The 27,394-nt window shown below is 62.7% G+C and overlaps 4 protein-coding genes across 5 annotated transcripts; all 4 read left to right on the forward strand.

Annotated features, from left to right (window-relative positions):
- Positions 1-176: 176 nt before the first annotated feature.
- LOC112992189 (dual specificity protein kinase CLK2) lies at positions 177-16,338 on the forward strand. The gene is made up of 20 exons (XM_064499132.1): positions 177-406; positions 1,987-2,156; positions 2,516-2,750; positions 4,563-4,659; positions 5,007-5,073; positions 5,498-5,614; positions 5,848-6,014; positions 6,485-6,579; positions 6,962-7,091; positions 7,474-7,556; positions 7,791-7,870; positions 8,104-8,194; positions 12,554-12,631; positions 12,756-12,875; positions 12,951-13,071; positions 13,180-13,308; positions 13,514-13,673; positions 14,119-14,220; positions 14,329-14,446; positions 14,651-16,338. Exons 2-20 carry the CDS (start codon positions 1,987-1,989, stop codon positions 14,795-14,797), a joined length of 2,307 nt encoding a protein of 768 aa, XP_064355202.1. The 5' UTR covers positions 177-406; the 3' UTR covers positions 14,798-16,338.
- LOC135323926 (complexin-3-like) lies at positions 10,818-12,255 on the forward strand. 2 transcript variants are annotated; one of them, XM_064499131.1, is made up of 3 exons: positions 10,818-11,236; positions 11,560-11,647; positions 11,966-12,255. In XM_064499131.1, exons 1-3 carry the CDS (start codon positions 11,079-11,081, stop codon positions 12,122-12,124), a joined length of 405 nt encoding a protein of 134 aa, XP_064355201.1. In that variant the 5' UTR covers positions 10,818-11,078; the 3' UTR covers positions 12,125-12,255. The 2 variants fall into 2 exon arrangements, 1 of the variants encoding a protein (XP_064355201.1); XR_010385413.1 differs by lacking the exon at positions 10,818-11,236 and having other exon boundaries at positions 11,638-11,703.
- Positions 16,339-16,553: 215 nt separating the features above from the next.
- ENTREP3 (endosomal transmembrane epsin interactor 3) lies at positions 16,554-22,289 on the forward strand. The gene is made up of 12 exons (XM_064499128.1): positions 16,554-17,407; positions 18,122-18,178; positions 18,399-18,509; positions 18,676-18,795; positions 18,873-18,980; positions 19,065-19,225; positions 19,319-19,418; positions 19,504-19,588; positions 19,702-20,280; positions 20,550-20,615; positions 20,834-21,090; positions 21,653-22,289. Exons 1-12 carry the CDS (start codon positions 17,189-17,191, stop codon positions 21,821-21,823), a joined length of 2,034 nt encoding a protein of 677 aa, XP_064355198.1. The 5' UTR covers positions 16,554-17,188; the 3' UTR covers positions 21,824-22,289.
- Positions 22,290-22,540: 251 nt separating this feature from the next.
- Positions 22,541-26,218, forward strand: GBA1 (glucosylceramidase beta 1). Its single transcript, XM_064499129.1, has 10 exons — positions 22,541-22,974; positions 23,066-23,257; positions 23,328-23,474; positions 23,618-23,751; positions 23,864-24,036; positions 24,220-24,457; positions 24,679-24,903; positions 25,016-25,179; positions 25,312-25,428; positions 25,759-26,218. The coding sequence occupies exons 1-10, from the start codon at positions 22,890-22,892 to the stop codon at positions 25,859-25,861; spliced, it is 1,578 nt and encodes a 525-aa protein (XP_064355199.1). The 5' UTR covers positions 22,541-22,889; the 3' UTR covers positions 25,862-26,218.
- The last annotated feature ends 1,176 nt before the right edge of the window (positions 26,219-27,394 follow it).

The raw sequence follows: 27,394 nt of genomic DNA on the forward strand, positions 1-27,394 counted from the left end.
GGCGGCGGCGGCGGCGGCAGCGGCAGCGGCACCGGCGGGGCGCCCGGTGGCCACCGCCGGCACCGCGCCCCCGGGAGCCCCGCCCAGGCGCGGCGGGGGGCGGGGCTCCGCCCGCGGGGGGCGGGGCGCGCCGCGCGCAGGCGCGCCGCGCCGCGTGACGTGCCGCGTGACGCACGGCCTGCGTGCGTGCGCGTGCGTGCGTGCGCGTGCGTGCGCGGCGCCGCGGCGGGGGCGGGCGGGGGCGCGCGCGCGGCCTGGCCGGGACCCGGATCGGCGGCGCGGCGGCAGCGGCAGCAGCAGCGAGCAGAGCCAGAGGAGCCGGAGAGGGGCCCGGGATCCCCGGGGGCCCACGGCCGCCATCACGGACTTCCTGTGGGACAAGCGCACCGGGCTGGCTGCGAGGACGGTGCGGCTCGGGGCGCGGCGCGGCGGGGCGGGGCGGGGGCTAGGCCGCGGCGGCCGCCTCCGTGGCTGGCGGGCGCGGCCCCGCCGCCGTTCCGGGCCCGGGGCTACCCGCCGGGGCCGCGGCCCGAGCGCCGGCAGGGCGGGCCTGGGAGGCCGGAGGAGGCTGCGGCCGGCGGCGGGGCGCCCGCAGGGGGGGAGGCTGCGGGGCCGCCGCCCGTGCCCGCGGTCCCGGTAGGTCCCCGCGGGCGGGCCCCGGTGCTCCCAGTCGCGGTGCGGCCCCGTGCCCGGAGCGGGCCGCGCCCGGCGGCCCCGCTTGCTGCCTTCCGCCGCCGGCCCCCGAGGCGCCGCGGTGCGGGCTGCGCCGCCTCGCACGGCGGCTGCCCGGCGGCTGGAGCGCTGCCAGCGCTGCCTTCCAGCGCCGGTGTTAATTAAAGGCCAGGGCGCCGCGCTCGCGGTGGGCGCAGCCGCCTTTGAAGCCACCCCGGCCGCGGTGCTGGGTGCGTTCGCCAGCCGCCTGGCCCCGGCTCCCAGCAGGCCCGGCTCTGCTCTCGAGGCTGAGGTTTGCTCGCATGCAGGGAATCTCTGCTGCCATGTCACCCTGCCACCAGCAGCGATTTTGTGCCGTGGTAGCCCTACCTCCAGTGTCAGCATAGCCGTGCGTGCGGGGAATCGGGCGGGTGCGTGAGTGTACCTTGTGGGGAAGAAGGGCCAGGCGGGAGGTGTGCAGACAAAAGGAGTTCTGGCTTCTCACCTGCGGAGGCCAGGCAACTTTAATTGCTTAATGCTTCAGACCCAGAGTATGTGTGGGTAACATCTTACAGGTAGCTCTAGTGAGCGGGGTCCTAGGAACTGGAATGTCGGGCGTTACACCTTGGCGTGTGATCTTACTGAGGAATTTCTTCCTCTGTTCTTGACTTTAATATCCCATCTGGGAGACAGAATTGAGTATTCCCCCCCTCCAAGGTAGGTTTAATTTGAGGTTTAATTAACAGACCTCTGGGCACATAAAGGGCCTTTTTGCTGCCTGGATCCTGTAGGGCCCCCTCTGCTTGCAGTGAGGAGCTTAGGTGTTGCTTTGCTCAGTCCTAGAGCAGAGACCTCTCTTCAGGAGTTGCCTGCTTAGGTGCCTCCAATACCAGTGCAAGGACTTCAGGCCAAGCACCAGCAATATCCTGAGCTTTGTTTCACCTTCCTTCAGTTTTCAGAAACCTTAGTTTCCTTTTCTCTTTTCTGGTCTATATCTGTTTGGAGAGCATATTGGTTGAAAGAAAGGAGATGGAAGCATCAGAAGTGCAGGTGCTGCTTCTGGAGCCGTGGCCAGCAAAGACTTTGGGGTGCGAGCTGAGGAGAGGAATGTCACCTGGAAAACAAAACAGTGAACACGGGCTGTGTGGGCAGTTGCATCCCTTCTAGTGTGAGGTTCTGAGACGTCGCAAAAGTTTGTCCCATCCCTGCCAAACATAGCCATGCTGCTGATCGCCTCCCCCTCTTTTCCCTAGCAGTTCCCTGGCCACTGACTGTACACGCCATTTTCTTTCACTTGCAATTGCCTTGTGGTCATAACGTTCTGTTGTCCTGCAGATGCCTCATTCTAGAAGGTACCGCTCGTCGGAGCGCAGCAGCCGGGGCAGCTATCATGAGCGTTACAGAAGTCGCAAACACAAGAGACGGCGGACGCGGTCCCGATCAAGCAGCAGTGAGCGTGATCGTCGGCACCGTCGGGAAGACAGTTACCATGTTCGGTCCAGGAGGTGAGTCTGCGGAGACAAGCGGGGAGCGTGGGCTGTGCTATGTTTCTCTGACTAGGCTGGAAGCAGCTGGGGGCAGCTCAGCTTGTGGTAGGTGGGTGGCCTGTGCCCTGTTGTGGAGGCACCGGCCCGTCACTGTTGCCGCAGGTGACCTGGTGAAAGTGCAGCTGCAGTTGGCACCCGGAAGAGCGTGTGAACACTCCTTTTCAGTTTATGCTCTTACAGATTTGCCAAAGCCACCTGCTCTTTGTCTTTACCCAGTTTAGCAGAGCCTGACCTGTGCTTGACAGATTTGCGTGCTCTGGCTGCAGCTTCCCACCTGCATTCATAGTCAAACCCCCTTGGTTGCTCCCCTTCCCTAGTTACGACGACCACTCGGCAGACAGGAGGGCCTATGACCGGCGTTACTGTGATAGCTACCGGCGGAATGATTACAGCCGTGAGCGAGGGGAAGCCTACTACGATCCTGAGTATCGTCATTCTTACGAGTACCGACGCTCCCGGGACCGTGAGGGCAGCTACCGGAGCTGCAAAAGCAGCCGGCGTAAGCACAGGCGGAGACGGCGCCGCAGCCGGTCCTTTAGTCGCTCCTCATCGGTGAGTATCCCGCTGTGCTGTGTCTCCCCTGTAACCTTTCTCTCCCAGGTGGCGAGCTGGGTAAGTAGAAAACTCACTTTCTAACACTCTCTCAGACTCAGCTTGAGAAATGCGTTGAAAACCTATGATGCGCAGGCAGCAGTTCCTGTCCGCCATCCCGACGCGCCTCAGCAGTGGCTGTCCTGTGCCAGATGGGCACAGGCAGCTCAAACCCTGTCTTAGTGTTAGCCACTCTCCGAAAGCAGTGACAGGAGGACACGCATGCCTTGCGAGGCTGACCTGTCCCTCGGGGTGGGGGGGTGCTGCAGTCCTCAGCTCCTTTATCCCCACAGAGTGCTGCTTTTGTTCTGTGGTACTCATTAAAGAGCTGCCTAGGAACCCCAGCCAAACAGTCTTTGTGTGAGGTTTGTACAGCACACGTTCAGATGATCCTGATCCCAGAGAGCTCAGTCTGCCTGCGACAGGTAGTCCAGTCCCTGCAGCCCCTGGTGGCTGCACATCCCTGTTTCGGGCCTGTCTTCTGCGGCAGGAAGCCCCGTCTGTCTGTTAGTTTCTGTCTGTTGGTTTCTGAGTTAGTTTCTGTGTCAGAGCAGCATCCTTTTGGGTGGGATCAGCTGACTTGGGATATTGTGCAAGGGGCTTTGGCAAAGGGCTGTAGCTTGTGGACCGGTCAGTTCAAGTGGAGGCAGCAACCATCACAGGCTCTTCCCAGCAGTGTCCCTGGCTTTCTCTTCTCATCTGTTCTGCTGTTCACCTTCCACTTCTGTTAGAGCCCAGACACGTTCTCTGCTCTGTGTGTGGAGCTCTCAGTGTTGTCTGGTCTGTTCTGACTGTATGTCCGGGGGTGGGATTGGGGGCTGGGTTAGGGTCCCAAGTCTGCTGGCTGGTTGCTCCCAAATGTGGGGATACTTAGCTGAAGAACTGAAGGCAGGAGTTTGCTCTTCTCTGGCATAAATCTTACCTGACTCATCCCAGGCTGTCACTGTTCCCTGTTGGGCCTCTGCTTCTCTCCTGGAAGTTAGCCTTTCCAGGACCAGCTTCTTTGGGGGAGGGTCTAGGAAGAAGTGTCACGTCTGCCCCCAGGCAGTTACTTGTGAGGTCTCTCTGGTTCTGGATGGATCGTTGTACCAAGAATTGCTTCTGAAATCTCTGAATTCATCTTTCTCTGAGTGTTTGGGCTGGGGGAAGCTACAGCGGGAGGTTGTTGGAATGGGATGGGGAGTGTCTGTGTGGGGCAGTCTGGCCCTTTGCTTGTGAAGGACTTCCCAGCACCTGCCTCCTGCTGCCTTTCCTCAGTGGCTGATGTGGGGCTGAAGTGAGCCTCTCCCCGTGGTCACTGACTGCCCGGCGGCAGAGTCGTGCTTCAGCGTGCTCTTTGGCATTGATCCAGGACCTGAATGCCAGTGCTGTTGCTGTTCCTCTCCAAGCCCCTGTAGGAGCAAGAGCAGCTGGCTCCTTCCACTGCCCCTCTGCTAGCCCTTGTTCTGGCCATCTCTGCTCTCACACTGGTTCGGGTGGGGCTGTTTGTAGGTTTTTTCTTTTTTCTTTTTTTTTTTTTTTTTTTTGCTACAACGAAAAGCAAACTGTTTTTTTCTTTTCTGAGCTAGTGTGTTGTATCTTGACATGTTCCCTTGCAATATCCCTATCGTTATATATTCCTCTGTGCCGTATGAATTGGCTGGGAATCTCCTCCTGCAACCCCTCCTCAAACAACCATGTGAATTTCCAAACCAACCAATGCGTGACGCTGGCTGCTGCGCTGGTTTGAAAATCTGATTGGTGAATGATGAATTCCCTGTCTGCCTGGGCCAGCAGCGGAGTCGACAGAGCAGCAGAAGGGCCAAGAGTGTGGAGGACGACGACGAGGGGCATCTGATCTATCGCGTCGGCGACTGGCTACAAGAAAGATGTACAGCCAAATCGTAACATAATTTAGCTCTCTAGTTAAGCTCCCATCGCAGTCGCAGATCTGTCTTATCTTTCTGTTTCATTTTATTTTCATTGTTTATTAAAGAGAAACCCTCTCCTTTTCCTTCCCCTTTTGTTAAAGCTACGTTTATATTTTGTATTGTTACTGAAGTGCCAGGGAACTAGGGCAGTTGCCTTGTGCAGCCGGTGTCAGCCTTCCGCTGCTCCGGTCTCTCAAGCTGTGTGCAGGTTAGGTGTTGCAATGCATTCTCCTTTGCCTTGTGTATGCACTGCATCCAGGTTGAGCTCACTGTCTCATGTTCCTTTCTCTTTTTCTCTCCCTCCCAGATGAGATTATTAGCACCTTAGGGGAAGGCACGTTTGGCAGAGTGGTGCAGTGCATAGATCACCGGAGGTACGCCTGCTTGTGGGTCTGGCAGTGGGACAGGGAGGGACATGGTGGGGAAGAAAAAAGAATGCACTGGGTGAAGTAGATTTTCTTGTTTAATGTGGGAACGTGGCGGTGGAAATGAGTCTCTTTGTTTCCGGTATTCCCCTGCTGGTCTGGGCACCCATCCTGTTGGGTCACCCATGGAGAGTGTTTTGGAGAGGGGCTGGGAGGAATCTCAGGGCTGTCTGTAGTGAGGTAAAAGGCACTGTTTTGGTGGACGTTGTTCACCCCCTTAATAAAGGCCCTCTCCTGGCTTGAAAAATGATGATGGGCTGTGCTGCACAAGTTTTCACAGGACAAGGCTGGTTCAGAAAGTTCATTCTGTCGGGCGCAGGTTCTCTGACCTGACTCAGAAGTGATCTTGTATTTTATTCCTGCTTCTCCCCAGGGGTGGTGCACGTGTTGCCCTGAAAATCATTAAAAACGTGGAGAAGTACAAAGAGGCTGCCCGACTGGAAATCAACGTGTTGGAGAAAATCAATGAGAAGGATCCTGAGAACAAGAAGTGAGTATGCTCTGTGTGACAAAATGCAGAGGAAAGTACTATTTTAGCATAGTCACAAGGATGAGATGAGAGAGGTACTTCATATTGCATGACTGAATTTGTCTGCGGCTGTTTTTTGGAGGCATGTTGGCTTGCTGTGCGATGTGAACTGAGCAAGGCCAAGCCTGGTGCAGGGATAGCAGTGCTGTGAGTGGTGCATGCAGATCTGTCCCTAATCAGATTTTTTCTCTCAGCCTTTGTGTCAGGATGTTTGACTGGTTTGACTACCATGGCCACATGTGCATCTCCTTTGAACTGCTGGGGCTTAGCACCTTTGATTTCCTGAAGGACAACAACTATCTGCCTTATCCCATCCACCAAGTACGGCACATGGCCTACCAGGTGTGCCAGGCTGTGAAGTGTAAGTGTCCACTGCTCTTCTCTCTGCTGTTCCTTAACTGACCTGGATGTCTGTGTGGCTCCTAACTTCCATGCCAGTTCTGCAGCTGATGGCCCAAAGCAGCAAGTTTTTGCTGGGGTGCTGCTGTGCAGATTCTGAGACTGAGCCTTCCTGCCGGTCTGGTGAGGAAGCATGCTTGGAGTGAATCCTTTTTCTTTAGCTGATTGTACTGTTTCTGATGCATGTGGGCTGGTAGTAGTTCAGGGCGCTCCAGCTTCCACCCCCATGTACATTCTGGCAATCAATATGATAAATGTGCTTCTGTCTAAGCATCTTGGCCTGGACTGGCCTGACCATTTACACCCAACTCTAAATGTGGGCTAAACTGGTGCCAGTATGAGCAAGCTGTGAATGAGTGATGCTCACTCATTGAGTGTATGCAGCCTAGCTTGCTTTGTGTTCATTGACCCTGACTCTCTTTGCTTCCTCAGTTCTGCATGACAATAAACTCACTCACACTGACCTCAAACCTGAGAACATCCTCTTTGTGAACTCAGACTACGAACTCACCTACAACCTGGAAAAGGTAACAGAACTGTCTTGCTTTTTGAAGTCTCCTCTTGGGTTGTTTGGTATCCCTGACCTTATCAACATATGGGTGGAGTTAAAACGTGGCCCCAGGAGACACAGGGTTGGACTGATTATGTTCATGCATTGGTTCAGGATCTACATCATGCGTGAACTGCCCGCATAGTCCATAAGCCATAGACCTCAGGCTTGTCTAGGGCTTGTTAGGGCGAGTGTCTTTGGGGACTGTGCTGTGTATTGGAGAGTGAGTGCCAGCCCTAAAGACGCCCTCCGAAGCAGACCGCTCCTGTGGTCTCCTTGTGGTGAAGCCCTAGCTGTGTAACAGGCTAAGCCCACACTATGAAACGCCTCAGTAACTGATATCACCTTCCCTCTCAAAGAAGCGAGATGAGCGGAGTGTGAAGAGCACGGCTATCAGAGTGGTGGACTTTGGCAGTGCCACATTTGATCATGAGCATCACAGCACGATTGTCTCTACCAGGCATTACCGGGCCCCAGAAGTCATACTGGGTAGGTACCACAGGCTTGGCCTGCCTGTAGAGGCAGCCATTTGCCTTGAGGGCATCGGGCACGGCCTGCTGGGTTAAAAAGCATTTGCCCCACGTCATTCAGTAGTTGTCCTGGGCTTAGCTCAGGAGATCAGAAGTGCTATACCTTGAACATGCTCTGCAGTGTTATTTTCTGGGAGTGCCAACAACTTATAACTCAGTGTCTTGGCATCATTAGCAGCTGGGCTGTATGCTGCCACCAGAGTATCATGAGCCTGGCTGGAATGGGAATTCTTTTTTCAGCTGCTTGTTTGTTTGTTTGTTTTTTTTACAAGGGGAAGGGAGAGCAGTCTGGAATCTTGGGCAATAACTGATCTTTTCTTTAAAAACCCTTTGTCTTCTAGAGCTTGGCTGGAGCCAGCCCTGTGATGTGTGGAGCATTGGCTGCATCATCTTTGAGTATTATGTGGGTTTCACCCTGTTTCAGGTGAGAACCGTATGCTGTGTGGCCATCTCACATCTGATAGAAGAGGAATCCTGGCTGTCTCCCAGCATAGCCAGGAGCCCCTGGGACTTATGGAGTTCCCTCCATCAGTGCAGTTTGATAGTGATGCCCCATGTGTTGGCCAGCAAGGGATTCTGAAATGGGGGAGTACCCAGGGCAGGAGGTAAAACTACTGAAACCTGTTCCATGCCCCTCCTTTACATTTATTTCCCTCAGACGCATGACAACCGGGAGCACTTGGCCATGATGGAGAGGATCTTGGGGCCAATTCCTTCTCGGATGATCCGGAAGACCAGGTGAGCAAGACTGGCTGGGTGCTGCAGGCTTGCCAGCTCTTTCCTGCTTCATATGTAGTGGTTTTCTTTGAGGGATCAAGCTTTGAAGCAGCCTCTGGAGTCAGTCATCCATGCTATTGCAGTGTCCTGTGTGCCCCTGCAGTGGTGCCAGGGCTGGTGTGCTGCTGTTGCTGCAAGCTGCTTTGTGCTTGGTCCTTTCTGCTGTAACCTGTTGCCACCTCTTCTTCTGACAGGAAACAGAAATATTTCTACCATGGCCGCCTGGATTGGGATGAGAACACCTCCGCTGGCCGCTATGTCAGGGAAAACTGCAAGCCGCTACGGGTAAGGTGGGGTGGGCAGGAGCACCCAGTTGGTTTATCCTTTTCTCACTGCAGAATCTTTCAGTGCCTGCCCCCGTTCTTGACCATTTTTCATGTGGGCAAGCTTGGGCCGCTGAAAGGCTCAGACCAGTATCTTCTAGGAGTCTTGGCTGGGAAGATGGCAGCAGCCTGAGCTTTATCTGAAGGGCATGACAAGACTTCAGGAAGTGCTTGGGAAGGAGGGTGTGTGTGTGAAAATCTGGTAGTTCCACGCTTGTTAAACTGCCCTGCAGTTCAGGTTTAGGACCAGTGAGGGTCTAAGCAAACCACTCTTCTCCTAGCTTAACCATTCACCCCAGGGAGTGTATTGTGACCAGAACAGGGCATGGTGTTCTTTGCCCTGACCTCTCCCCTCCATCTTCCCAGCGATACCTTACTTCTGAGGCTGAAGATCATCACCGCCTCTTCGACCTCATTGAGAGCATGCTGGAGTACGAGCCGTCCAAGCGCATCACCCTGGCCGAGGCCCTCAAGCACCCGTTCTTTGACATGCTGGAAATGGAACCAAGCACAAAAATGTGGGACTCTAGCCGAGACATCAGCCGGTGACGCCACAGGTGCCAGCCTGCCCTCAGATTCTAGCCCCCGTGGAGGCCTGTGTGATTTCTATTCAGACACTTGGTGCTTTTTTTTATACATAAAAGAACTCCCTGGACACGTTTGTAAAGCTGTTAATATGTGAGATACTGTAAATAGCCCATATTCTATATCGGCCTCTGAGCACCATAGGCCCAACCTCCTGCTGTTGCTGCTGCCATTATCCCAAGGCGAGGGGGCCTCTATGTCCATATTGTAAATACCTCTGTTCATGTGTGGCTTTGTCTCTTGTTCTCTCCTGCCCTCCTCGGTGTAAATACTCCAGGACTCTCAGCTCTCTGTAGTTTCCTTGTAAGTTATGAAACTGGTGGGACTGCATGGGAATTATTTTTTGGATCAATGTCATAGCCCATCCCCACACCAGAGTTTTATAAGAATTTTGTACAGTCTTTGTGAAAAATAAATATGAAGTGAATAAACCTTCTGGTCGGTGGTTGGACCAGCAGAAGGCTGTTTTACCCTCCTCAGTGCACTGGACTTGGCTCTTCTGCCTGAGGCCAGCTGTGGGCTGAGGACATCAGCATCATGGAGCAGTGCACCCAGCTGTTTGTCAGTTCCCTAGGAAAAAGAGAGTCAGCTCCAGCATTGTACCTGCTGACAAACACAGTCTGCTGGTTGGTTTTTGTCTGACGTGCAGTGGCTGTACGCTGCTCCCTGCAGAGGGAAGGGAGGTGCAGGAAGGAAGCTGCATCTTCCTGGCCCGGTGTACCTCATTAACAAAGCTTGCTCTATCCACCTGTACAGCTCTCTCCAAGCCTGGATACTGGCCTGGTGGCTGAGCATGCACCTCGTAGGAGCTGCTCTTGGCACTGAGGCCTGCAGCTGGATCTGAGCTAAGTCCAGGGCAAGCAGATTTTGCTATGTGGTGTAGCAAAACATGTGGGGACTTCATCATGCCCTATGATTAATAGTCAGAGGTGGGAAGATACTAAATATGAAATATGTCCAGCTTATAGAAAAGGGAGAACACTGGGGAATTCTCACTGCCTGGAGGAATGGAGCACTGGCTACTGTTGGTGGCTGTTGGAAAACTGATGGCTGGGTGCCTACATCAACACTAACTTCTGTAGTCAGCTGTCAAACAGGCTGCTCCATCCCCCAGCCCACTGAAATGTCTGGCTGTAGCTTTTGGCTCTCACCAGCTGTAGAACCAAGGCTGTGGCGTTGGTTTGGACTCTGTCCCATTTGATCTGCTGAGGAAGTTGCAGACTTAATGGAAGCTTTGTGTTGATGCTCTGCCAATGCCCGTCTGGAAGAGTCTCCTTGGGGCTGGTGTCAGTAACACAGCAGATGTACACAGAGCCTGTTCTGTAGGAGCTTATCGCTTTGCTGTTGCACCATCTGCTTGCGGCAGACTCATCACTCAGAGGGATAAAGGAAAAGACCAGCTTCACCTGGAGTTAGTGGGGGGTGAGACCTGGATGGGGTGACATTGAGTCATTTTCATGTGCTTATGATCCTAACATAAAGAGCTTAGGCTGGGAGCTTTCATTTGCTGTATTGCTCAGTCAGACAGCAGCCTGCTGCGCAGCTTGGAGGAAGGTGGTGTGTGCCTGGGAACGAGAACATAGAGAAGAGCAGGTGCTGCTGTGTGTGGTCAGCCCCCAGGTGAGTCCAGATGAGCATTAGATTGAGCAAATAACTTATCTACAGTCTGTCTCTTGGACTTTACAAAGCAAAATAAAAACCTGGTGTCCAAAATCTGAATTCACAGCTTTCAAATACCTGGCAGAGAGCACCATTCAAGGTGCCAGCTGGCTCATCTGAAGTGGAAGTTAGTAAATTTGGGTGCGCGTGACTTTGTAAGTCTCCTCTATTTAGGGCTAAAGAATATTTTTAGCTGAGAGAGGTGCAGTTGCTGCTAAGTACTGGGAGTTGGGACTGGGAACTAGATAAAGCAGGTATAGATAAATCTGTTGTGCCCACTATCATGGTTCTCAGGATGCTGAGGAATTCCCTTTTGGCATGGGGTGTCAGTGCTGTCCACATCCAGCTGGTAGTTGGCAGAATCAGCTAAAGTAGTGATCCCTATAAATAACTGGGCCAAGAGACACAATTCCCCAAGCTGCTTGTCATGCCAGGAATTCCTCCCTGACCCGAGACGGAGAAATCTCTGCAACTGCACAGGGCATATCGATGTTTGGTGGCTTTTAGGTGGTAGTGGGAGGTAGTATTTCACTACCACAGCTGTTTTTGTTACTGCCTTTTCTATTCCAGTCCCTCTATTAACTTCCACAATTTTTACGTCCATGGAGTCTACTGTAAAGTCATTTTTTGGGGCCCCAGTGAAACAGCTGCTCTGCTGCATCTCTGCAAATTTCCCTGAGGATATGGACTCCCCATCCCTGGGAGGTCACCTGAAAGGTCCAGGGGAACAGCGCCATGACCAGAGAAGTCAGGAAGAGAAGTAAGTGCCCCTGCATCTATCTGAGTAAAAGCTGAAAGTCTAGCTGAACCGTTTGAATAAGGGCCCTCCTACATACATGCAGGAGGAAGTTTATTTGTAGTTTACTTGTCTTTATTTCTGTGTGTGATGCCTACTAGGGGATAAGGATAAGACAGTAGTCTGCATTAGCAGTGAGTTTAACGAGGAAGTGCGTACGATAGCTGAGCCATGGAACAGGACCCTGATAACTTCCTGGGTTCCCATGCCTTGGTAGAGCCCATGATCCCCTCTAGCTGAAAGCAAACCCTGAGCAACACTCCTTGATGATGTTCTGTCTGGTTCAGAAACAAACGGAATGAGTTCTACGCTGAGAAAAAAGCTGAACAGGCAGCCATGAGGAGCCGCCTCCGGGAGAAGTACCGCCTTCCGGAGGTAAGCGGCTTGCTGCTGACAGCGCGTGAGCAGGGGCTACCAGCCTGGAGCAGAAGGTTTAACTTCCTCTTTCGTGGGGAACCCAGCCACAGCACGTTATGGCTAAAATGTGATATTTGGGGCTGGTTCAGAGAGTGGTACTCAGGCCTCAAACCACCCCAAGGACCTGCAGCTTTGTGGGTCTCACACTGGTTGCAGCTCTGGGGCTGTTCACCTGCTGCCGGGCTGCAGCCGGGGAGCCGGGAAGCAGGCGGGAGGCTCTTTCCGCTAACGGTCGGGCTGCGCCGCTCTAATCTGACCCTTCTGTTTCCTTGCCAGAGTGAAGTCGACCGGCAGCAGCTGGCGGCCTTCAGGAGGAGAGCGGGACCGGGACCGGCCCCAGGCCTCGCGGCCGAGCGTGGCTCCTGCTCCGCCGGCGCTCCGAGGAAAGCAGCCCCGGGCGCCGCGCGGTGCCTGCCCGGCGCCCGCAGGGCCTAGTGACGCGAGCGCCGGTACGTCCGGTGCTTGGGGGGGGCGGCGGGCCGCGTTGCCATGGGTACGCGCTCCCGACGTGCTCCGCGCGCTCGGGGGGCGGGGCGGGGAGGCGGTGTCCGCGGCGGCGGCGCGGAGCGGGGAGGGCGTGTGTCGCGGCGGCACGTGACGTTGGGCCAGGCCACGTGCCTGCATCACGTGCCCGCCCCGCCCGCCCCGCGCGTGCGCGCAGCCCCCCTGCGGCGGGGCTTCCCTCGCGCCGCGGGCGCTGCCGGTGACGTCACGACGGCGGCAGCCAATCGGCGGCGGCGCGGCGGCGGCGGAGCGGCTCCGCCATGGCCGAGGCCGGCAACCCCTTCCAGGTGCGTGGCGGCGGCGGCGCGGCTCGCCCCGGCCGCCGCGGCCCCGCTTCAGCTCTCGCCGTCTCCCCTGCAGGACCCCGCCGTGGTGCAGCACCGGCCCGGCCCCGAGTACGCGACGCTGGACGTGTACAACCCCTTCGAGGGCACCGGGGTAAGGGAGCGCCGCGCCGGGCTCTGCTCCCCCCCCGCTGCCGGGCTCGCGTCGCGCTCGGACCGGGCCTGGGCCCCGCCGCTGGGCGCCCGCGCAGCCCCTCAGAGCCGCCCTCCCGTTGCAGCCGCCCTCGCCGTACCAGCCGCCTCCGTCGTACCAGCCACCCCTGCCGGCAGCGGCCGCGCCGCCCCCGAAGAGGCCGAGCCCCCCCGAGCCCAAGAACTACGGCTCCTATGGCACCCAGGTAACAGGAGCGGCAGCCGGGCCCGCGGTACTGGCGGGGGAGTGGGAGGTGCCCAGTAACCTACCTCCACTGCAGGCCTCGGCAGCGGCGGCCACAGCGGAGCTGCTGAAGCGGCAGGAAGAGCTGAACCGGAAGGCGGAGGAGCTTGACCGGCGGGAGCGGGAGCTGCAGAACGCCGCTCTCGGCAGCGCAGCCAGTAAGTGCGGAGGCAGCTGGGCAGGGGAGGGATGGCAGCTACCACGCTCTCCCGGCCCCTCAGTGCCAACAGCGCAGTGCTCTGGGTCCCATCTCCTCTCCTTTGTAGCGAGGCTCAACAACTGGCCCCCCTTGCCATCCTTCTGCCCTGTGAAGCCTTGTTTCTACCAAGATATCCCTGTGGAGATCCCTGCTGACTTCCAAAAGACAGTTTCTACCATGTACTACCTCTGGATGGGTGAGTCCCCAGTTGGGATGCGAGGGCAGATGCTGTTGCACTTGGTGGGGAGATAGCGGAACAAATCCCTGTCCGTGAGCAAATCCCACCGCCTGGGGGAGCGGTGATTACAGCTTGGTGCCACGGCCTGGAGGGCCTGTGTCTTGGTGCGGGGAGGGTGGGGCCTTGCCGTTGCTCAGGTTGCCTGACCCACATCCTCTCTCAGCCAGCACCATTGCTCTCTTCCTGAACTTCCTGGCCTCGCTGGCCTGGTTCTGTGTGGAGCCTTCGTCAGGTTCTGGATTTGGCCTCTCCATTCTCTGGGCTCTTCTCTACACGCCCTGCTCCTTTGTCTGCTGGTATAGGCCAATGTACAAAGCCTTCAGGTGTGTATGTGTTTGAGCTCTGGGACCAGCAAAGCAGTGGGGTGGGGTGCCTGTAAGGCTGATGCTTGTAGCTGAGGAAACTGGACTCCTTGGCAGAACGAGCACCTGTCCTGAGTGTGGCGCTGGGGACATCCCAGCTCTTGTTTCCTAAAGGCGTTAGGGATATGGCAATTCTGCACTGAACTTGTGTTTGAGGAACAGATGCCACTTTGGATGTGGCTACCCTAAAGCGGTCACAGGAGGTTTTTCTGTGGACCTTGCTGTTGGACATCCCTTCCTCTGATTTCTCCTTGCTATAAGTCACTTAACACATGGGTGCGGGAGATGGCTGTGACTCTAGGGCCTGCGTATTCACCGTGTGTCCCCTGTGCTCTGGTGCAAGGAAGGCTTGAGCATTGTTTTCTCTGGTAGGGGTGGCCTAACCTTCTCTTTCTCTCACTATCAGGAGCGACAGTTCGTTCAACTTCTTTGTCTTCTTCTTCGTCTTCTTTGCCCAGAACGTCGTGTATGTTCTGGAGGCAATTGGCATACCAAACTGGGGATTCAGGTAGGGGCTGTGCTGGCCCTGGAGAGCCCTGGCCAGCTGGGTAACCCAGAGCCGGAGGATGCAGGTGGGGAAAATGGCTCTTGTGGGCAACTACCTCTTGTTTTGCAGTGGTTGGATATTGAGTCTGATAGCGCTGAGGAAGAACCCGGCTGTGGCTGTGATGATGATCCTGGTGTCCTTGTTCTTCACAGCAGTGGCTGTGCTGGGTATCATCATGCTGAAAAAGGTGAGTATGGAGTGAGCTTGGGGCAGAACTGCCCCTTCCTCTGGGAGGAGAAAGCTGGTGTTTGGCAGGCATGGGGCTGAGCTCTGCGTGCCCCCCTGTCCCAGGGCGACAGGCCATTGGGGTACGCTGCTCCTCTGTTCATCAGGTGTTGGGGTCTGAAATAAGGTGGGTTCACTGACCCCTGAGCCTGCCCATCTCCTTCAGATTCACTCTCTGTACCGCCGGACGGGTGCCAGCTTCCAGAAAGCGCAGGAGGAGTTTGCTGCGGGCGTCTTCTCCAACCAGGCAGTGCGCACCGCAGCGGCCAACGCTGCAGCGGGTGCAGCCACCAACGCCTTCCGGGCGCCCTAGGGCAGGCCGAGCCCCTGGTTTCTCACTTGCACATGGGCTATTTTTAAAGAAGAGGAAATCCAAGTTGCACTTTCATTGGATCCCCGTGTGTCTGCATCAGCTGTTGGAGGCTGCCTCATCCCAGCTTGAAAGTGCTGGTGCCTGAATCGTCTGCTGCTCTAACCCCTTCCCTCACGGATGGAGGCTGTTGTGGTTTGTGCTGGTCCCCTTCCCTCGGTGGACAGAGAAGGGGGGGAGGAGCAGGATGGCAGGCGCAGTGGCTGAGCCCTGCACCTGCCATCACTATCCCTTCGGCACTGGCTGCTGAGGAGCAGGAGTCTCCTGCAGATCTGTGACAGGGACTGAAGCAGCTGCTGACCTTTCCCTGCTATTGCCCGTGGATCTCCCGTTTCCCCCCTGGTAATGCCACTTGTGTGCTGTGGGGCACAAAGGGTCCCAGTGTCCCAGTCCCAGGGTGTGTGGGGGCTAGATCTTTCCCTGGAAGCTTTTGCTCTCCTTTCCTTTGAAGCAGAGCCAGATTCTCTGCCAAGAAATCATCCCTGTCTTTTCCTGGGCTTGCTCCTGGGGGGCTGGGCTGGTTCTGTCCCCAGGAGCTGCCAGCCTCGGGGGGCACTGGGCTGGGAGGCAGCACCAGAACCAGTCCCCTTCACCTGCCTTCTCCCTGTGTCCCTTACGTTGCTGGGATGAGCCTGCTCCAAGTGCAGGGATAGGGAGAGGGCTGTTGTGAGAGACAGTTGTGGTGCATATGCTTCTGGTGGTGATGGCTGCCTCTAGCCCATGTGCCAAATTGCAGCCATCTGGGACTGGCAGTTGAAGGACCCTGAACACGGGCTGGGTGCTGGAAGGGCTCCTTGTACCTCTGCACCTTCCCCGCTCCCCCGACCCCTCCTACGTCCAGCCCTCTACGAGCGGGCGCACGGATTGTCCCTTATTTCCACCTGCAGCGAGGGCTGGAGGGCTGGCCTCGCTCATGCTCTTCTCCTCTTGGCCCCTGCCACTCTCGTGCTGCACTGTTACCCCTGGGCACCGTCGCTCGTGGGGCTTCAGCCTTGTCCCTACTGAGGGGGGGGAGAGCCAGCCACCGCCTGCAAAGCTGCCCCGTGTCTGACTCGTGTGTCTGTTAGCTCCCCGCTGTCCTCCTGCAAGCTCAGTGCCAGGCACCCAGGGAGCATCTGCACCTCCTGCTTCCTGCTCAGCAGAAAATCGAGTTCTGCTTCCACCTGTCTCTTGGACACGCGGATGACGCTGGATTTATATTTTCGCTGATCCTGGGGTGGTGGAGAGGGGTTGGTGCCTTCACCTGTCTGGGCCAGCGCACTGGGCAAGTCCCCTGGAGCCGTCTGTCCTCCCACCGCCCTGGGTGGGGGAGAGGGGCTGCTGCTGGGCCGCGGTGGCTGTCCCCATCTGCTCCTCACCTGCTAGCGTGACAGCCCCGTCTCCGTGCTGGGTAGCTCTTGTTTCGGCATCTCTCTTCTGTTGCTGTGCCAAATGCAAAGCTGGCTTCAATTTTTATTTAAATAATAAATGAAAATTAACCCCTGGCTCCCGGGTTCTTCGTGTGATGACAAAAGGGGGTGCAGGAAGGGCCAGGCTGGGCGGTGCTGCCCGAGGAAGCGAGAAGCGGGGCTTGGGGCCGCCCCAGTCCGGGCTGCGGGACTCGGGGCCGCCACGGCCGCAGCTGGGAGCTGCCGCGGCCGGCGCTGCGGCTCCCGGGGCGCCGTCCCGGGGGGTCGGGGCGGTGTCCCGGACTACAGCTCCCGGCGTGCCGCGCAGGGGCGGGCCGCCGGTGCCGGCGCAGCCCGAGCCTCCCGCGGGGATGCGGGCGGCGGCGTGCCCGGCCCTGCCCTGCGCTGCCGCAGCCGCGGGCAGGGCCAGCGGGCGGCGGCCCCGCGGCACCGGCAGCGCCGGGGCGCAGCGCTTCCCGCAGGGCCCCGGCGGGGGCGATGCGCCGGCCGCGCCGCGCCGGTGAGGGGCTGCGGGCGGCCGCGGCGGCTCCGCGCACCGGGCGCCGGCTCCGGCTCGGGCGCCGCCGGACGATGCTCCTCGGCCCCGCGGGCGGCGACCGGGAGCGCTCGCGTCCTCCCAGCGCTGCCCGAGCGCCGGCGGCGGCTCCGGGACGCGATCGCCCGCGGCCCGCCCGGGAATGGCCGGCGGCGGCGGCGCTCGGGGACTGCGGGCTCCGCCGCTCGGCGCGCTGAGGCCGGGTTTGCTCCCAGGGCGTCCCGCGGCCCCGCGGCCAGCCCCGCGCTTGTAGGGCGAAGCCTGGCCGCCTCCCGGAGAGCGTCCGCTGCTGCTCGCCCGGGGCCGGCGCCGCCGCGGCGCGGTCCCGCCGGCGTCGCGGGCTGGGGCGGGCTCGTGGCGGCGGCCCCCGGCGGCGGCGGCGGCGGAGCCATGCCCTCCCCCGGCGGCTCCAGCCGCTCGCTGACCGCCCGCACGTCCCCCAGCCTCACCCGCCTCCGCCTGCAGCGCGCCTGGCTCCAGATCCTGCTGGTGCTGGGCTTCGTCCAAGTGATCCTGGGCGTCCTGATCGTCACCTTCAGCCTGGTGGCGGCCACCATCACGCCCTCGACCAAGATCCGGCACTCTTGCCCATCCTGGGCCGGCTTCTCGGTGAGCCTGGGGCGGGCGGCGGGCCCCGCGGCGCAGCGGTGCTCGGCCCGGGCTGGGGGCCTGGCCCGGCCTCCTGCCGCAGTGGGTGTGCGCTCGGCGACTTCTTCCCCGGGGCACCGTGCTGACGGTGCCCCTGTCCCCGGGCAGCCGCTGCGGCCGTGGAGAAGCCCAGGGGCTTCCCCAGGGTGACTCTGCAGGGGACGGGGAGCGGGGCCAGGGGCTGTGCCCACGGCTGGCTGGGCTAGGTGCCGGGCCGACGCGTTCCTAGACCTGCCAGAAGGAGCCTGAGCGGGTCTGTGCAGCTGCGGGCAGTGGAGGGCTGCACGGGATGCTGCAGTGGCGACGGGGAGGGCAGTGGCAGCGCTGCCCGACTCCCCCGCTGCACGTCGGGATGCTCTTGCTGCAGCCTGGGTGGGCTCGGGGCAAGGCCCCAGCGGGCCTGGGCTGGCAACTGGGCTCGCAGCAGCCCCCGCGCCACTTCACCGTGAGCCCGCGGCACAGAGCCCGGCCGCCGAGCTGCCTTCGGCCCCTGGGCTCTCAAGCGCCCTGAATCAGCAGTTTCTCTGGGCTCGCAGCACCGGGCACCGTCCTCGCGGGGCCACCTCGGGGACTGCAGGCCCTGGGGGCTTTGCCACAAGGCGGGTGGCTGCTTTGGGCCCCGCTGCCTGGCAGAGACCTCTCCCCCTCCTCACCCCCCTGCTCGTGTGTTGGCAGCTGGCGCTCTCCGGGCTCGTGGGCATCGTCTCCTGGAAGCGGCCGTTCACCCTGGTGGTACGTGTCGTCGGGATATCGTCAGGGCGAGTGAGGCCGTGTCCCCGCACTGCTCCCCGTCTGCAAATGTTCTGGGCTGGGGGAGGCCGCGCGGAGGGGCTGAGTGGCCCCGCGTGCCCCAGGATGCATGGCCACGCACGTGCGCATTCGTGCGCTGGCCGGCGGCTCCCGGCCCTGCCAGCCCTGCCCAGCTCGTGGCCGCTCTCCTTCCTGGCCGCAGATCACCTTCTTCACGCTGCTGTCCATCCTGGGATTCATGCTGAGCCTGGCTGGCTCCATCCTGTCCTGCCAGAGCGCCCAGCTGGTGAAGTCCCTGGAGGCCTGCGAGAGGGTAACGCTGGGCCGGGGTAGCGGGCTGCGCAGGGGTGCCGCAGCACCGGGCGTGCGCCACCTCCACTGCAGGGCGGTCGTCCGGGTCCTGGTGAGCCGCGGCCCGAGGCCCCGGCTGGGGGCATCCGCCACGTTTTGGGGTTGCCGATGGCGTTTGTCGCCCGCAGGAGAGGGACGCATGTGTCTGCTGCCCGGCTCGCCTGGTGCCCACCTCCTGCAGCGGGCAGAGCGAGACGCTGACCATGTTCCTCCAGCCTGACTGCCGGAGCATCCGTGCGGCGCTCAAGGTGGGGGGGCGGCGAGGGGCAGCAAGGGTCCCTGCGCCTGGGGGGCTGCATCCCCCGCTCACCCCTCTCCTCCCCAGGATCTTCTGTTCAGCGTCTGTGGCTTGACCATCTTCTCCACCATCGTCTGTACCCTCTCCACTGTCGTCTGCTGCATCCAGATCTTCTCCCTGGACATCGTCCACGTGGTGCGTCCGGGCCCCGCGGGGGTGCGCGGGGCTGTGCCCTGGCGCGGGGTGCCCGCCGGCTGCTCCTCATGCCGCTCCCTGCAGCTGGTGCCGCAGCGCTCGAGCTCTGTGACACTGGAGTGCACGTCGCCGCCCGACACCTTCCTGCAGAGCATGATGGACTTCGAGGAGTTCGTGCCGCCGGTGCCGCCGCCCCCCTACTACCCGCCCGAGTACACCTGCAGCTCTGAGACCGATGCACAGAGGTGCCGCAGGGAGCGGGGCTGCGGGGCAGCACAGAGCGCCCGCCGCCTCCGTCTCCTCCCGCCTGACGCTGCTTTCCCACTCCGGCCCTGCAGCATCACCTACAACGGCTCCATGGACAGCCCCGTGCCGCTGTACCCCACCGACTTCCCCCCCTCCTACGAGACCGTCATGGGGCTGCGGGGAGACAGCCAGGTAGGGGAGTGCGCCCGCGGGGCCGGGGCCGGCCGCCCCACCGCAGCTCCGGCCCCGCCGGCGCCCTGAGCGCGCCGTCCCACAGGCCACGCTGTTCGACGTGCAGCTGACGGACGCTTCGCACACCTGCACCTGTGACCGCGTCCCCTCCATCGTGCTCAGCGGGGAAGGTGCATGAGCTCCCGGATGGGAGCGCGGGGTGGGAGATGGGTGCTGCCGCCTGCCTGCGGCTCTCCCGCCGTCCCGGGCTGATCCCCGCTGACGGTCGCCGCCTGCCTTGCAGCCTCCATGGACAGCGGGTCGCTGATCATGTCCGAGACGGTGGACGTCCCCGGGGACAGCAGCCCCTCCGAGGACTCATGCCTGCTGGAGCTGCAGGGCTCCCTGCGCTCGGTGGACTACGTCCTCTTCCGCTCCATCCAGCGGAGCCGGGCGGACTACTGCCTGAGCGTGGACTGCGTGCAGTGCAGCCACCACGCGCGCAGCCCCACGCTGGGCTTGCAGGGCCCCTTCGAGGAGGCGCCGCAGCCCCGGGCGCGCAGCGAGCGCTCCTACTCCTGCTCCACGGCGGAGCCGGGCCACGAGGCCATCTTGGCCGGGGGGGCCGTGACGCACAGCTGCAACCGCCTGGAGGGGCTGGCCCGCTGCGCCGGGCCCTGCTTCCCCGAGGTGCGGCTCAAGGGCAGGAGCGCGCTGCAGGGCGGCGGGGGCATCCGCTCGGCGGGGCCCGGCGGCGGCCGCCTCGCCCGCCCGCGCCGCAGCAGCGAGACCTCCTGCCCCTCGTCCCCAGTGCCGGGGCTGGGCCGGCGCCCGCTCGTGAGATCGCACAGCGACCCCGGCACGGCGGCGGGCGGCGACGCCGGTGGGTGGGGACGGGGGCGGCTGTGGGGACGGGGGCGCGCGCGGGGCCGGCGGCTCTGCCGGGGTGGGGAGGTGGCCGTCCCCGCGATCGGGGCTGCCGGAGGCAGGCTGCCGCCGCGAGGGGACGGGCGGGGAGGCGGACGGCACTGCCGGGGCGGGAAGGCGCTGCCGCGGCTGGGGGAGCGCTGACGGAGGCGGCTGGGGCACTGGGGCTGCGCAGCCCGGCCGTGCCGTGCCACCACCTGAGTTTGCTTTTTCTGCTCCCGGCAGATTTCAGGGAAATACTTTATACCAAAGCACTGGAGGACACTGCGTCCAACTCTTCGGCGGATACAGGTCAGGGCAGAGCCCTCCTGGGGCACCAGGGTGGGATTACGGGGGTGACCGGGAGGTGGGGGCCGTCCTGCAGCCGTGGCTCCCCTCGGTGGAGGGGACGGCGGAGAGCAGCAGCCGCGGGCGGCGGGCCGGGACCCCCCCTCCCCGGGCTTGTCAGGGCTGCAGGGAGGGCCAGGGCCACTCCGTCCGCCCAGCGTCCCACGGCAGCGTCTCGGCAGGGCTGTGCTCGGAGGCCTGCCTGCTCCACCGATCGCACTGTGACTCGCCCCTGCTGCTCCGAGCCGGCTCCGCCGGGAAGAACAAGCCGCCCGTGTCCAGGAAGGTGACGCAGCAGCTGTCCAAGACGGCGGCCCGCTCCCTGGGGGACCTCAAGGCCTGCCGCGGCACCCGCGGGCTGGTGGCCAGGTTCCTGCAGAGACCCAAGCGCAGCCTGGCCGTGGAGGCGCCTGGGCACGGCTCCCAGGGGCACAAGCAGGTGGGTGCCGGCAGCCGCCGCTCCCCATTCCCAGGGCCCCTGTCCCATCCCATCCCGCCCGCTCCAGCCCCGCGTTCCTGGCAGCACCTCCCCGCCGGGCCGTCCAACACGCCTCCGTCTCGGCTCCCTCCCTGCTCCCGCGCTGGGCTCGGCACTGCCTGGCCCGGCGTCCGCAGGCAGAGCTGCTGCCGGCAGCCCAGCCCTGCGGTGCGGGAAGCTCGGATCCTCCCTCCGAGCCGGGAGCTGCCCCTTCCGCTTGGGCCTGGCCGTAGTCGGGAGCAGGAAAATCCACCGTGTTGCAACGGCCCTGGCTTTGCCGCTGACTCACCGCAGCCTGGAGGAAGCTGCTGGGAGGCCCCGGCTTCCCCAACTGGGAGCCTAATGACCCTTTTCCTGCTTTCCGGGATGAGCCGGTGCTTGCAGGATGCGGGAGCCCTGACCTGGCTCCGGAAGCCGTGACGGGAACGGGCCTGTCCTCACTGACAGCTTAAGCAGTGACGAACGCCCCCGCTCTCCTGCCCCGCTGCGGCCCGCTCAGCCCGCCGCCGCCGTGCCGTTGCAGGTTCCCTGGAGCACCCGGCCGGGAGCCGAGCGGCCCCACGACGGCATCCACCTGCAGAGCTGCGGGGACCTGAGCTCCCCCTCGTCCCTGCGCCGCCTCCTGTCCGCCCGCCGGCTGGAGCGGGGCCGTCCGCGCAGCCTCGGCGGCGCCTGCAGGGAGAGCGCGCTCTGAGGGCCGCCGGGGGCCCGGCACGCCACTGCCGCGCTCCGCTGCCGGCCCCGCGGGGCTGGGACCCCGCGCCCAGCGGCCCCGGGCCGTGCCGAGGGGCTGGTCCCCGGGAGCGGCCGCGTGGGGCCGAGCCCCGGTGGCCAGTGGGGCTCCCGCCCCGGGGAGCGGGTGCCGGCGGTGGGGCCCGACGCCCGCGAGGCGACGCGAAGGCGGGAGGCCACGGCCCCGCCGCGCGGCCCCGCTCCCCCCTGCTATGCAACCCTCGGGGCCAGGACCGGGACCAGGCCGGGGCCAGGGCGGCCGCGCGGGGCTCCTGGCCGGGCTGGCGGTGCCCGGTGGCCCCGCGCTGGCGCTGTCCCGCTGCGTGGCCCGGGCGGCGCGCAGGGCCCCAGCTGCCTCCGCGACCTGGCTGCGGGCGCTCCCCGCTGCTCTGACACTCGCTAGAGAACCAAATAAAGGTGTAAGCCTGCCCGCAGCTCCCGCGCCGCCGCGCCGTGCCGTGCCGTGCCGTGCCGCCGCGCCGGGCAGGGGCGCCGGGGCTGGGCCCACCGGGCCGGGGCCGGGGCGGGTCGGGACTGGGGCCTGGTGCGGGTCGGGGCCGGGGCGGGTCGGGACTGGGGCCTGGTGCGGGTCGGGGCCGGAACTGGCCCTCGCCGGGGCCGGGGCCGGTGTGGGTCGGGTCGGGGCCGGGACCGGGTCCGGGACCGGGACCCGGCACGCCGCGGTCAGCTGAGCGGTCACGTGAGGCGGCGGGGCGGGGCCGGACGCCTGGGTCCTTCCCGGTGCCGGTACTGCCGGCGGCGCCGGCGCCAGCAGAACGCAGTGCAGCGCAGCGGGGCGCGGCGACACCCGCGGAGCTCCGGGGCGGCCCCGCCGCCGCCCGGGCCGCGCTGCCCCCGCGCCGTCCCGCTGCGCGGCTCCGCGGGGAGGCGGCGCCCCACGCGCGGCGGTGCCGCTGCTTCAGCCGCCGTGGGAGGGGCGGCGGCGCCGGGCCTTAAAGGCGGCGGGAGCGGGCGCGATACCGGGCGCTGCTGGGAGCCGTCTCGGCCGGTGCCGTCGCGGAGGCGCCATGCGGGCCGGCGTCCTGGGCTGGCGGTGGCGGCTGCTGCTGGTGCCGCTGCTGCTGCTGGTGCTGGCGGCGCCCGGGGCCGCAGGTGAGCGCGGGGCCGGGGCCGGGCGAGGGCAGGCGGTGCGGCTGCGGGGCGTCCCGGACCGGCGGCTGCCCGCGCCCCCCTGTGCCCCCAGGCGCCCGGCCCTGCAGCCCCAAGTACTTCGGGCGCGACTCCATGGTGTGCATGTGCAGCGCCACGTACTGCGACGCGCTGGACCCCGTGGCGTTGCCGGCCCCCGGCGCCTACGTCAAGTACGAGAGCAGCAAGGCCGGCAAGCGGCTGGAGCGCAGCGAGGGGAGCTTCCGCCGCGGCCTCCCCGCACCAGGTACCGCTGCGCCAGCGAGCGCGCCCGCTCTGCCCGCACCCCTCCCTCACACCTGGCCTCTCTCCGCCAGATCTCGTCCTGACCCTGGACACGGCGCGGCGGTACCAGAAGGTGAAGGGTTTCGGCGGCTCCGTCACCGACTCGGCTGCGATCAACATCCTCTCCCTGCCAGAGCAAGCTCAGGAGCACCTGCTGCGGTCCTACTTCTCGGAGGAAGGTGAGAACCGGGTGCCACGGGGGAAGCAGGCAAGGGCTGTGCCAGGGTGACAGTGTGGCCCTCTGGCTGGGGACCGGTGGGGTTTGGAGAGCTCCGGTGCCTCTGTCAGCCTCTGCCCAGCCTAACCCCTGTCTGCCTGGCAGGGCTGGAGTACAACCTCATCCGCATCCCCATGGCCAGCTGCGATTTCTCCCTTCATGCCTACACCTATGACGACGTTGCCTTTGACTATGACCTTGCCCACTTCAGCCTGAGAGACGAGGACACGAAGCTGAAGGTGAGCAGCGGGAGGCAGCAGGGCAGGAGCTGGACGTGGCAGGGCAAGGGGGGGGCGCAGGGGCTCAGCCCCGTGGCTGCAGCTGAGCTGGTCCCTCTGCTCTGTTGCACAGATCCCCATCCTGCAGCGAGCCTTGGCCATGACCAAGCGGCCGCTGTCCCTCTGTGCCAGCCCCTGGACCTCTCCAGCCTGGATGAAGACCGGCGAGTCCTTTGTTGGCAAGGGCACGCTGAAGGGGCAGGCAGGGGACAAGTACCACAAGACCTGGGCCAACTACTTTGTACGGTGAGGAGCAGCTGGCAGATGAGGTGTCCGAGGGGATGGGGCCCTGTGGGCATAGATGGGGGACGTGCTGAGAGGTCCTTGGGGGGAATCCAGGGGTCTGCAGTGGTGGTGGGTAAGCACTGTGTACCTGAGGGTGTGCAAACGTGAGTCTGGGGCTACTCACGCCTCTGCCCCTGCACTCAGGTTCCTGGATGAATACGCCAAGCACAACCTGACCTTCTGGGCTGTGACAGCGGAGAACGAGCCCTCAGCCGGGCTGATCAACAACTACCCCTTCCAGTGCCTGGGCTTCACGGCCGAGCAGCAGCGGGACTTCATTGCGCAGGATCTGGGCCCCGCGCTGGCCAACAGCTCCCACCGTGACGTCCAGCTCATCATCCTGGATGACAACCGGCTGCATCTCCCGCACTGGGCCAAAGTGGTGAGTGGGTGGTGAGGAGCAGGGGTCTGCCAGCGCGAGGAGCTGCGGCAGAGCCCCGAGTCCCTGGGAGCAGAGCCTGCTGCGTGGGGTGGGTGTCTGGCAAGGACTCGGCAGCTCCATCCCGCAGTGCACGCGGGCTGTGGTGAAGGCACCCCGCCCTGCGTGCCCACCGTGCAGGGGAGCCTGGGGCGCTCGCGGCGGCTGACTCCTCTGCTGCCCAGGTCCTGGAGGATGAACAGGCAGCTCGCTATGTCCATGGCATCGGCATCCACTGGTACCTTGACTTCATCAGTCCCATAGAAGACACTGTGGTGCCCACTCACGAGCTCTTCCCCGACTACTTCATCTTGGCCACAGAGGCAAGCATCGGGGCCCACTTCTGGGAGAGGAACGTCATCCTGGGCTGCTGGGAACGGGGGAATCAGTACAGTCATAGCATCCTGATGGTGAGGCCCCTTTACTGTCCTGCGCTGTGGGCCCCAGAGAGGGCTGCTGGCTTTTCCCCTCTCCCTCTGTCACCGTGGTATTTGGGTAGATGTCTGGGCTGTCCTGTTGCAGAACTTGAACCACTTTGTGGTCGGCTGGACCGACTGGAACCTGGCCCTAGACCTGGAGGGGGGCCCCAACTGGGTCAAGAACTATGTGGACAGCCCCATCATCGTGGACAGCAGTCAAGGCATCTTCTACAAGCAGCCCATGTTCTACCACATGGGGCACTTCAGGTGGGGCCCCTGAATGCTCCTGGTTGCAGCTGTGGCTTGCGAGGAGTGGAGCAGGGCAGGTCTGTAACTAAGACAGCTCTGCTGGGGTCTGACTGCCTTCTCTGGGCTTGTTTCCTGCTCTCGTCCTCGCAGTAAGTTCATCCCGGAGGGCTCCCAGCGTGTGGGGCTTGTCGCCTCCAATAAGACCGACCTGGAGTACTCGGCTTTCCTGCGCCCCGACGGTGCAGTGGTGGCTGTGGTCCTTAACAGGTGAGGGACACAGTCTGGCCCGCGAGTGCGGGAGCCTGTCCTGCCTGGGCCGTGCTGGCACTCGGCAAGGTGCAGGGCTGGTCTCCTTGCGCGGGGGGGAGGGGGGGGCGGAAAGCATTGAGCTCTTGAGGCATTGGGTGTCCCCAGGCCACAGTAGGGGAGGCGTTAGTGAGAAGGAACGTTGCACAGCCCTCCACACAGCGGTGAAGGCTGCTGGGGCAAACCTGGGCCTAGAAGATGGTTCGCCCCACCCGTGTGCTGGTCCTCGTGCATCACCGGGGCTCAGATGCTGCTGCAGGTCCACCTGACCAGCTGTTCCTGTCTCTCCAGGTCCCTGCAGAACGTGACCTTTGGGCTGGCTGATGTGGTCGGTCTCATCGAGGCCGTGGCTCCAGCCAGCTCCATCCAGACCTACCTGTGGCGACGGCAGTGACGGGGCTGGGAGCTCCCAGCTGGCCACGGGCTGGACTGAGAAGGACTGGGAGGGACACTGTGGGACAGCAGCCCCTCACCACCCGTGGGCAATGCGGAGGAGGTGGCTCGCCCGTGTCTGCGCTGCAGCGAAGCTGAGCGCTGGGCCTGAGCCGGCTGGATTCGGCCAAGCACCGGGACTGGGCAGGTGCTGCGGGCACCAGCGCGGGTGAGAGGGGCAGCAGAGGAGTGAGCTGGGCCGCAGCCCCCTGCGCGCGTACGGGCGGGCTGGGGGCACTGGTGCCCTGCAGGGCAGAGGGCCTGCAAGCTGTGAATGCCATTTCTGCTGCTCTGACATTAAACGCTGGTTCAGTCTCCATTTGTGCATGGAAGAGAAACCCCCTGGCCCACCCGCTGCTTGGGCACAGAGCCGGGGTGTCCCAGGGGCAGGCTCAGCCTCCCCCGGGTACTGAGCACCCTGCAACTCTGCTCTGTGCCGGGGGCTCCGCTCTGCAGTGGCTCCTCTTCCCGCCTGTGTAAGTCACAGCAGGGCTTTGCCAGGGAAGCAGTCCAGGCTCCACTTTGCTCCTGGCCCCGGTTGCAAGCACGTGACACCTGGCAGGGCGGCGAGCTGAGCCCGCGTGCTCTCTGGCTGCGTCAGTGGTGCGGGTTGCGCGTGGGCAGGTTTGGAAATGGGCAGGGTGGCTCTGCCCTGAGCATCAGCTGCCAGTCAGGATTTACGTTGCGCTGTGTCCGCAGGCAGGTCCCACGGATGCTCTTTCCAGGAGAGAGAGAGAGTGGGAGCAAAAGGCCTGGGCATCTCCCTCGGTGGAAGCCAGGGGCCGGGCCAAGCCCTCGGGGCAGCTGGCTCTGCTCTCTGTCGCTCTGCCAGGCCGGAGCAGCCTCCGGGCCGGCCCCGGGGCCTCTGTGGGTGCCTGAGACGGCGGTTCCTGGAAGAAGGGGTGCAGTGGGGGGAGGGCAGCACCAGGCTGCCCGGAGCTGGGGTTTGCTCCGTGTTGTCTCCGCTCTGCACCGGAATAAAAACACTGGTGCTGGAGCAGGTTTCCGGCCACCACAGCCTCACTTGCGGCAGGGTGGGCCGGGGCGCAGGGTCACGTCCCAGCCCAGCCGAGGGTGCGGGAGGTTCCCCGGCTCAGGCTGCAGGAGCGTTGCAGCAGGGTGGGCCCGGGACGGGAGCAGGGCACCTCTCAGCCTTGTGCGGGGGCTTCTCGGGCTGGTGCCCGGGTGTTCCCTGAGCGCACGTGACTTTCCGTCCCCCCCGGCTGCTGGAGGTTTTGCACGCTCGGGGCGAGCCGCAGTGCTGCCGCGGGCATGGAAGGAGCCAGGGCGCAGGAGCAGCCGCAAAGCGCGCGCCTCGTGTCCCGCCGGGGACTGCAGCCTTGGGGGGCAGCGCGCGGTCCCTGCGTGAGGGGGCCGGTGGGGCAGGAGCATCCCGCCGCAGCGGGGAGCCGGGGCCGCATGGGCAGCAGGGCTCCTCGTCAGCCGCTGCGCTGGAGCCGGGCCAGGTTGAGCAAGATGGCACGGGGCCAGGAGT

The sequence above is a fragment of the Dromaius novaehollandiae genome, chromosome 29 (assembly GCF_036370855.1).
Source record: "Dromaius novaehollandiae isolate bDroNov1 chromosome 29, bDroNov1.hap1, whole genome shotgun sequence".
Classification (NCBI taxonomy): domain Eukaryota; kingdom Metazoa; phylum Chordata; class Aves; order Casuariiformes; family Dromaiidae; genus Dromaius; species Dromaius novaehollandiae.

Coding starts and splice junctions, on each gene's coding strand:
- LOC112992189 (XM_064499132.1), top strand. CDS start 1,987: ATGCCTCATTCTAGAAGGTACCGCTCGTCGGAGCGCAGCAGCCGGGGC. Junction 7,092..7,473: donor GGCCCCAGAAGTCATACTGG/GTAGGTACCACA, acceptor TTTGTCTTCTAG/AGCTTGGCTGGAGCCAGCCC. Junction 7,871..8,103: donor CGGATGATCCGGAAGACCAG/GTGAGCAAGACT, acceptor TTCTTCTGACAG/GAAACAGAAATATTTCTACC.
- LOC135323926 (XM_064499131.1), top strand. CDS start 11,079: ATGGAGTCTACTGTAAAGTCATTTTTTGGGGCCCCAGTGAAACAGCTG. Junction 11,237..11,559: donor CAGAGAAGTCAGGAAGAGAA/GTAAGTGCCCCT, acceptor TGTCTGGTTCAG/AAACAAACGGAATGAGTTCT. Junction 11,648..11,965: donor AGAAGTACCGCCTTCCGGAG/GTAAGCGGCTTG, acceptor TTTCCTTGCCAG/AGTGAAGTCGACCGGCAGCA.
- ENTREP3 (XM_064499128.1), top strand. CDS start 17,189: ATGCCCTCCCCCGGCGGCTCCAGCCGCTCGCTGACCGCCCGCACGTCC. Junction 18,179..18,398: donor AGCGGCCGTTCACCCTGGTG/GTACGTGTCGTC, acceptor TCCTGGCCGCAG/ATCACCTTCTTCACGCTGCT. Junction 21,091..21,652: donor GCTCCCAGGGGCACAAGCAG/GTGGGTGCCGGC, acceptor GTGCCGTTGCAG/GTTCCCTGGAGCACCCGGCC.
- GBA1 (XM_064499129.1), top strand. CDS start 22,890: ATGCGGGCCGGCGTCCTGGGCTGGCGGTGGCGGCTGCTGCTGGTGCCG. Junction 23,258..23,327: donor CCGCGGCCTCCCCGCACCAG/GTACCGCTGCGC, acceptor TCTCTCCGCCAG/ATCTCGTCCTGACCCTGGAC. Junction 23,752..23,863: donor ACGAGGACACGAAGCTGAAG/GTGAGCAGCGGG, acceptor TCTGTTGCACAG/ATCCCCATCCTGCAGCGAGC.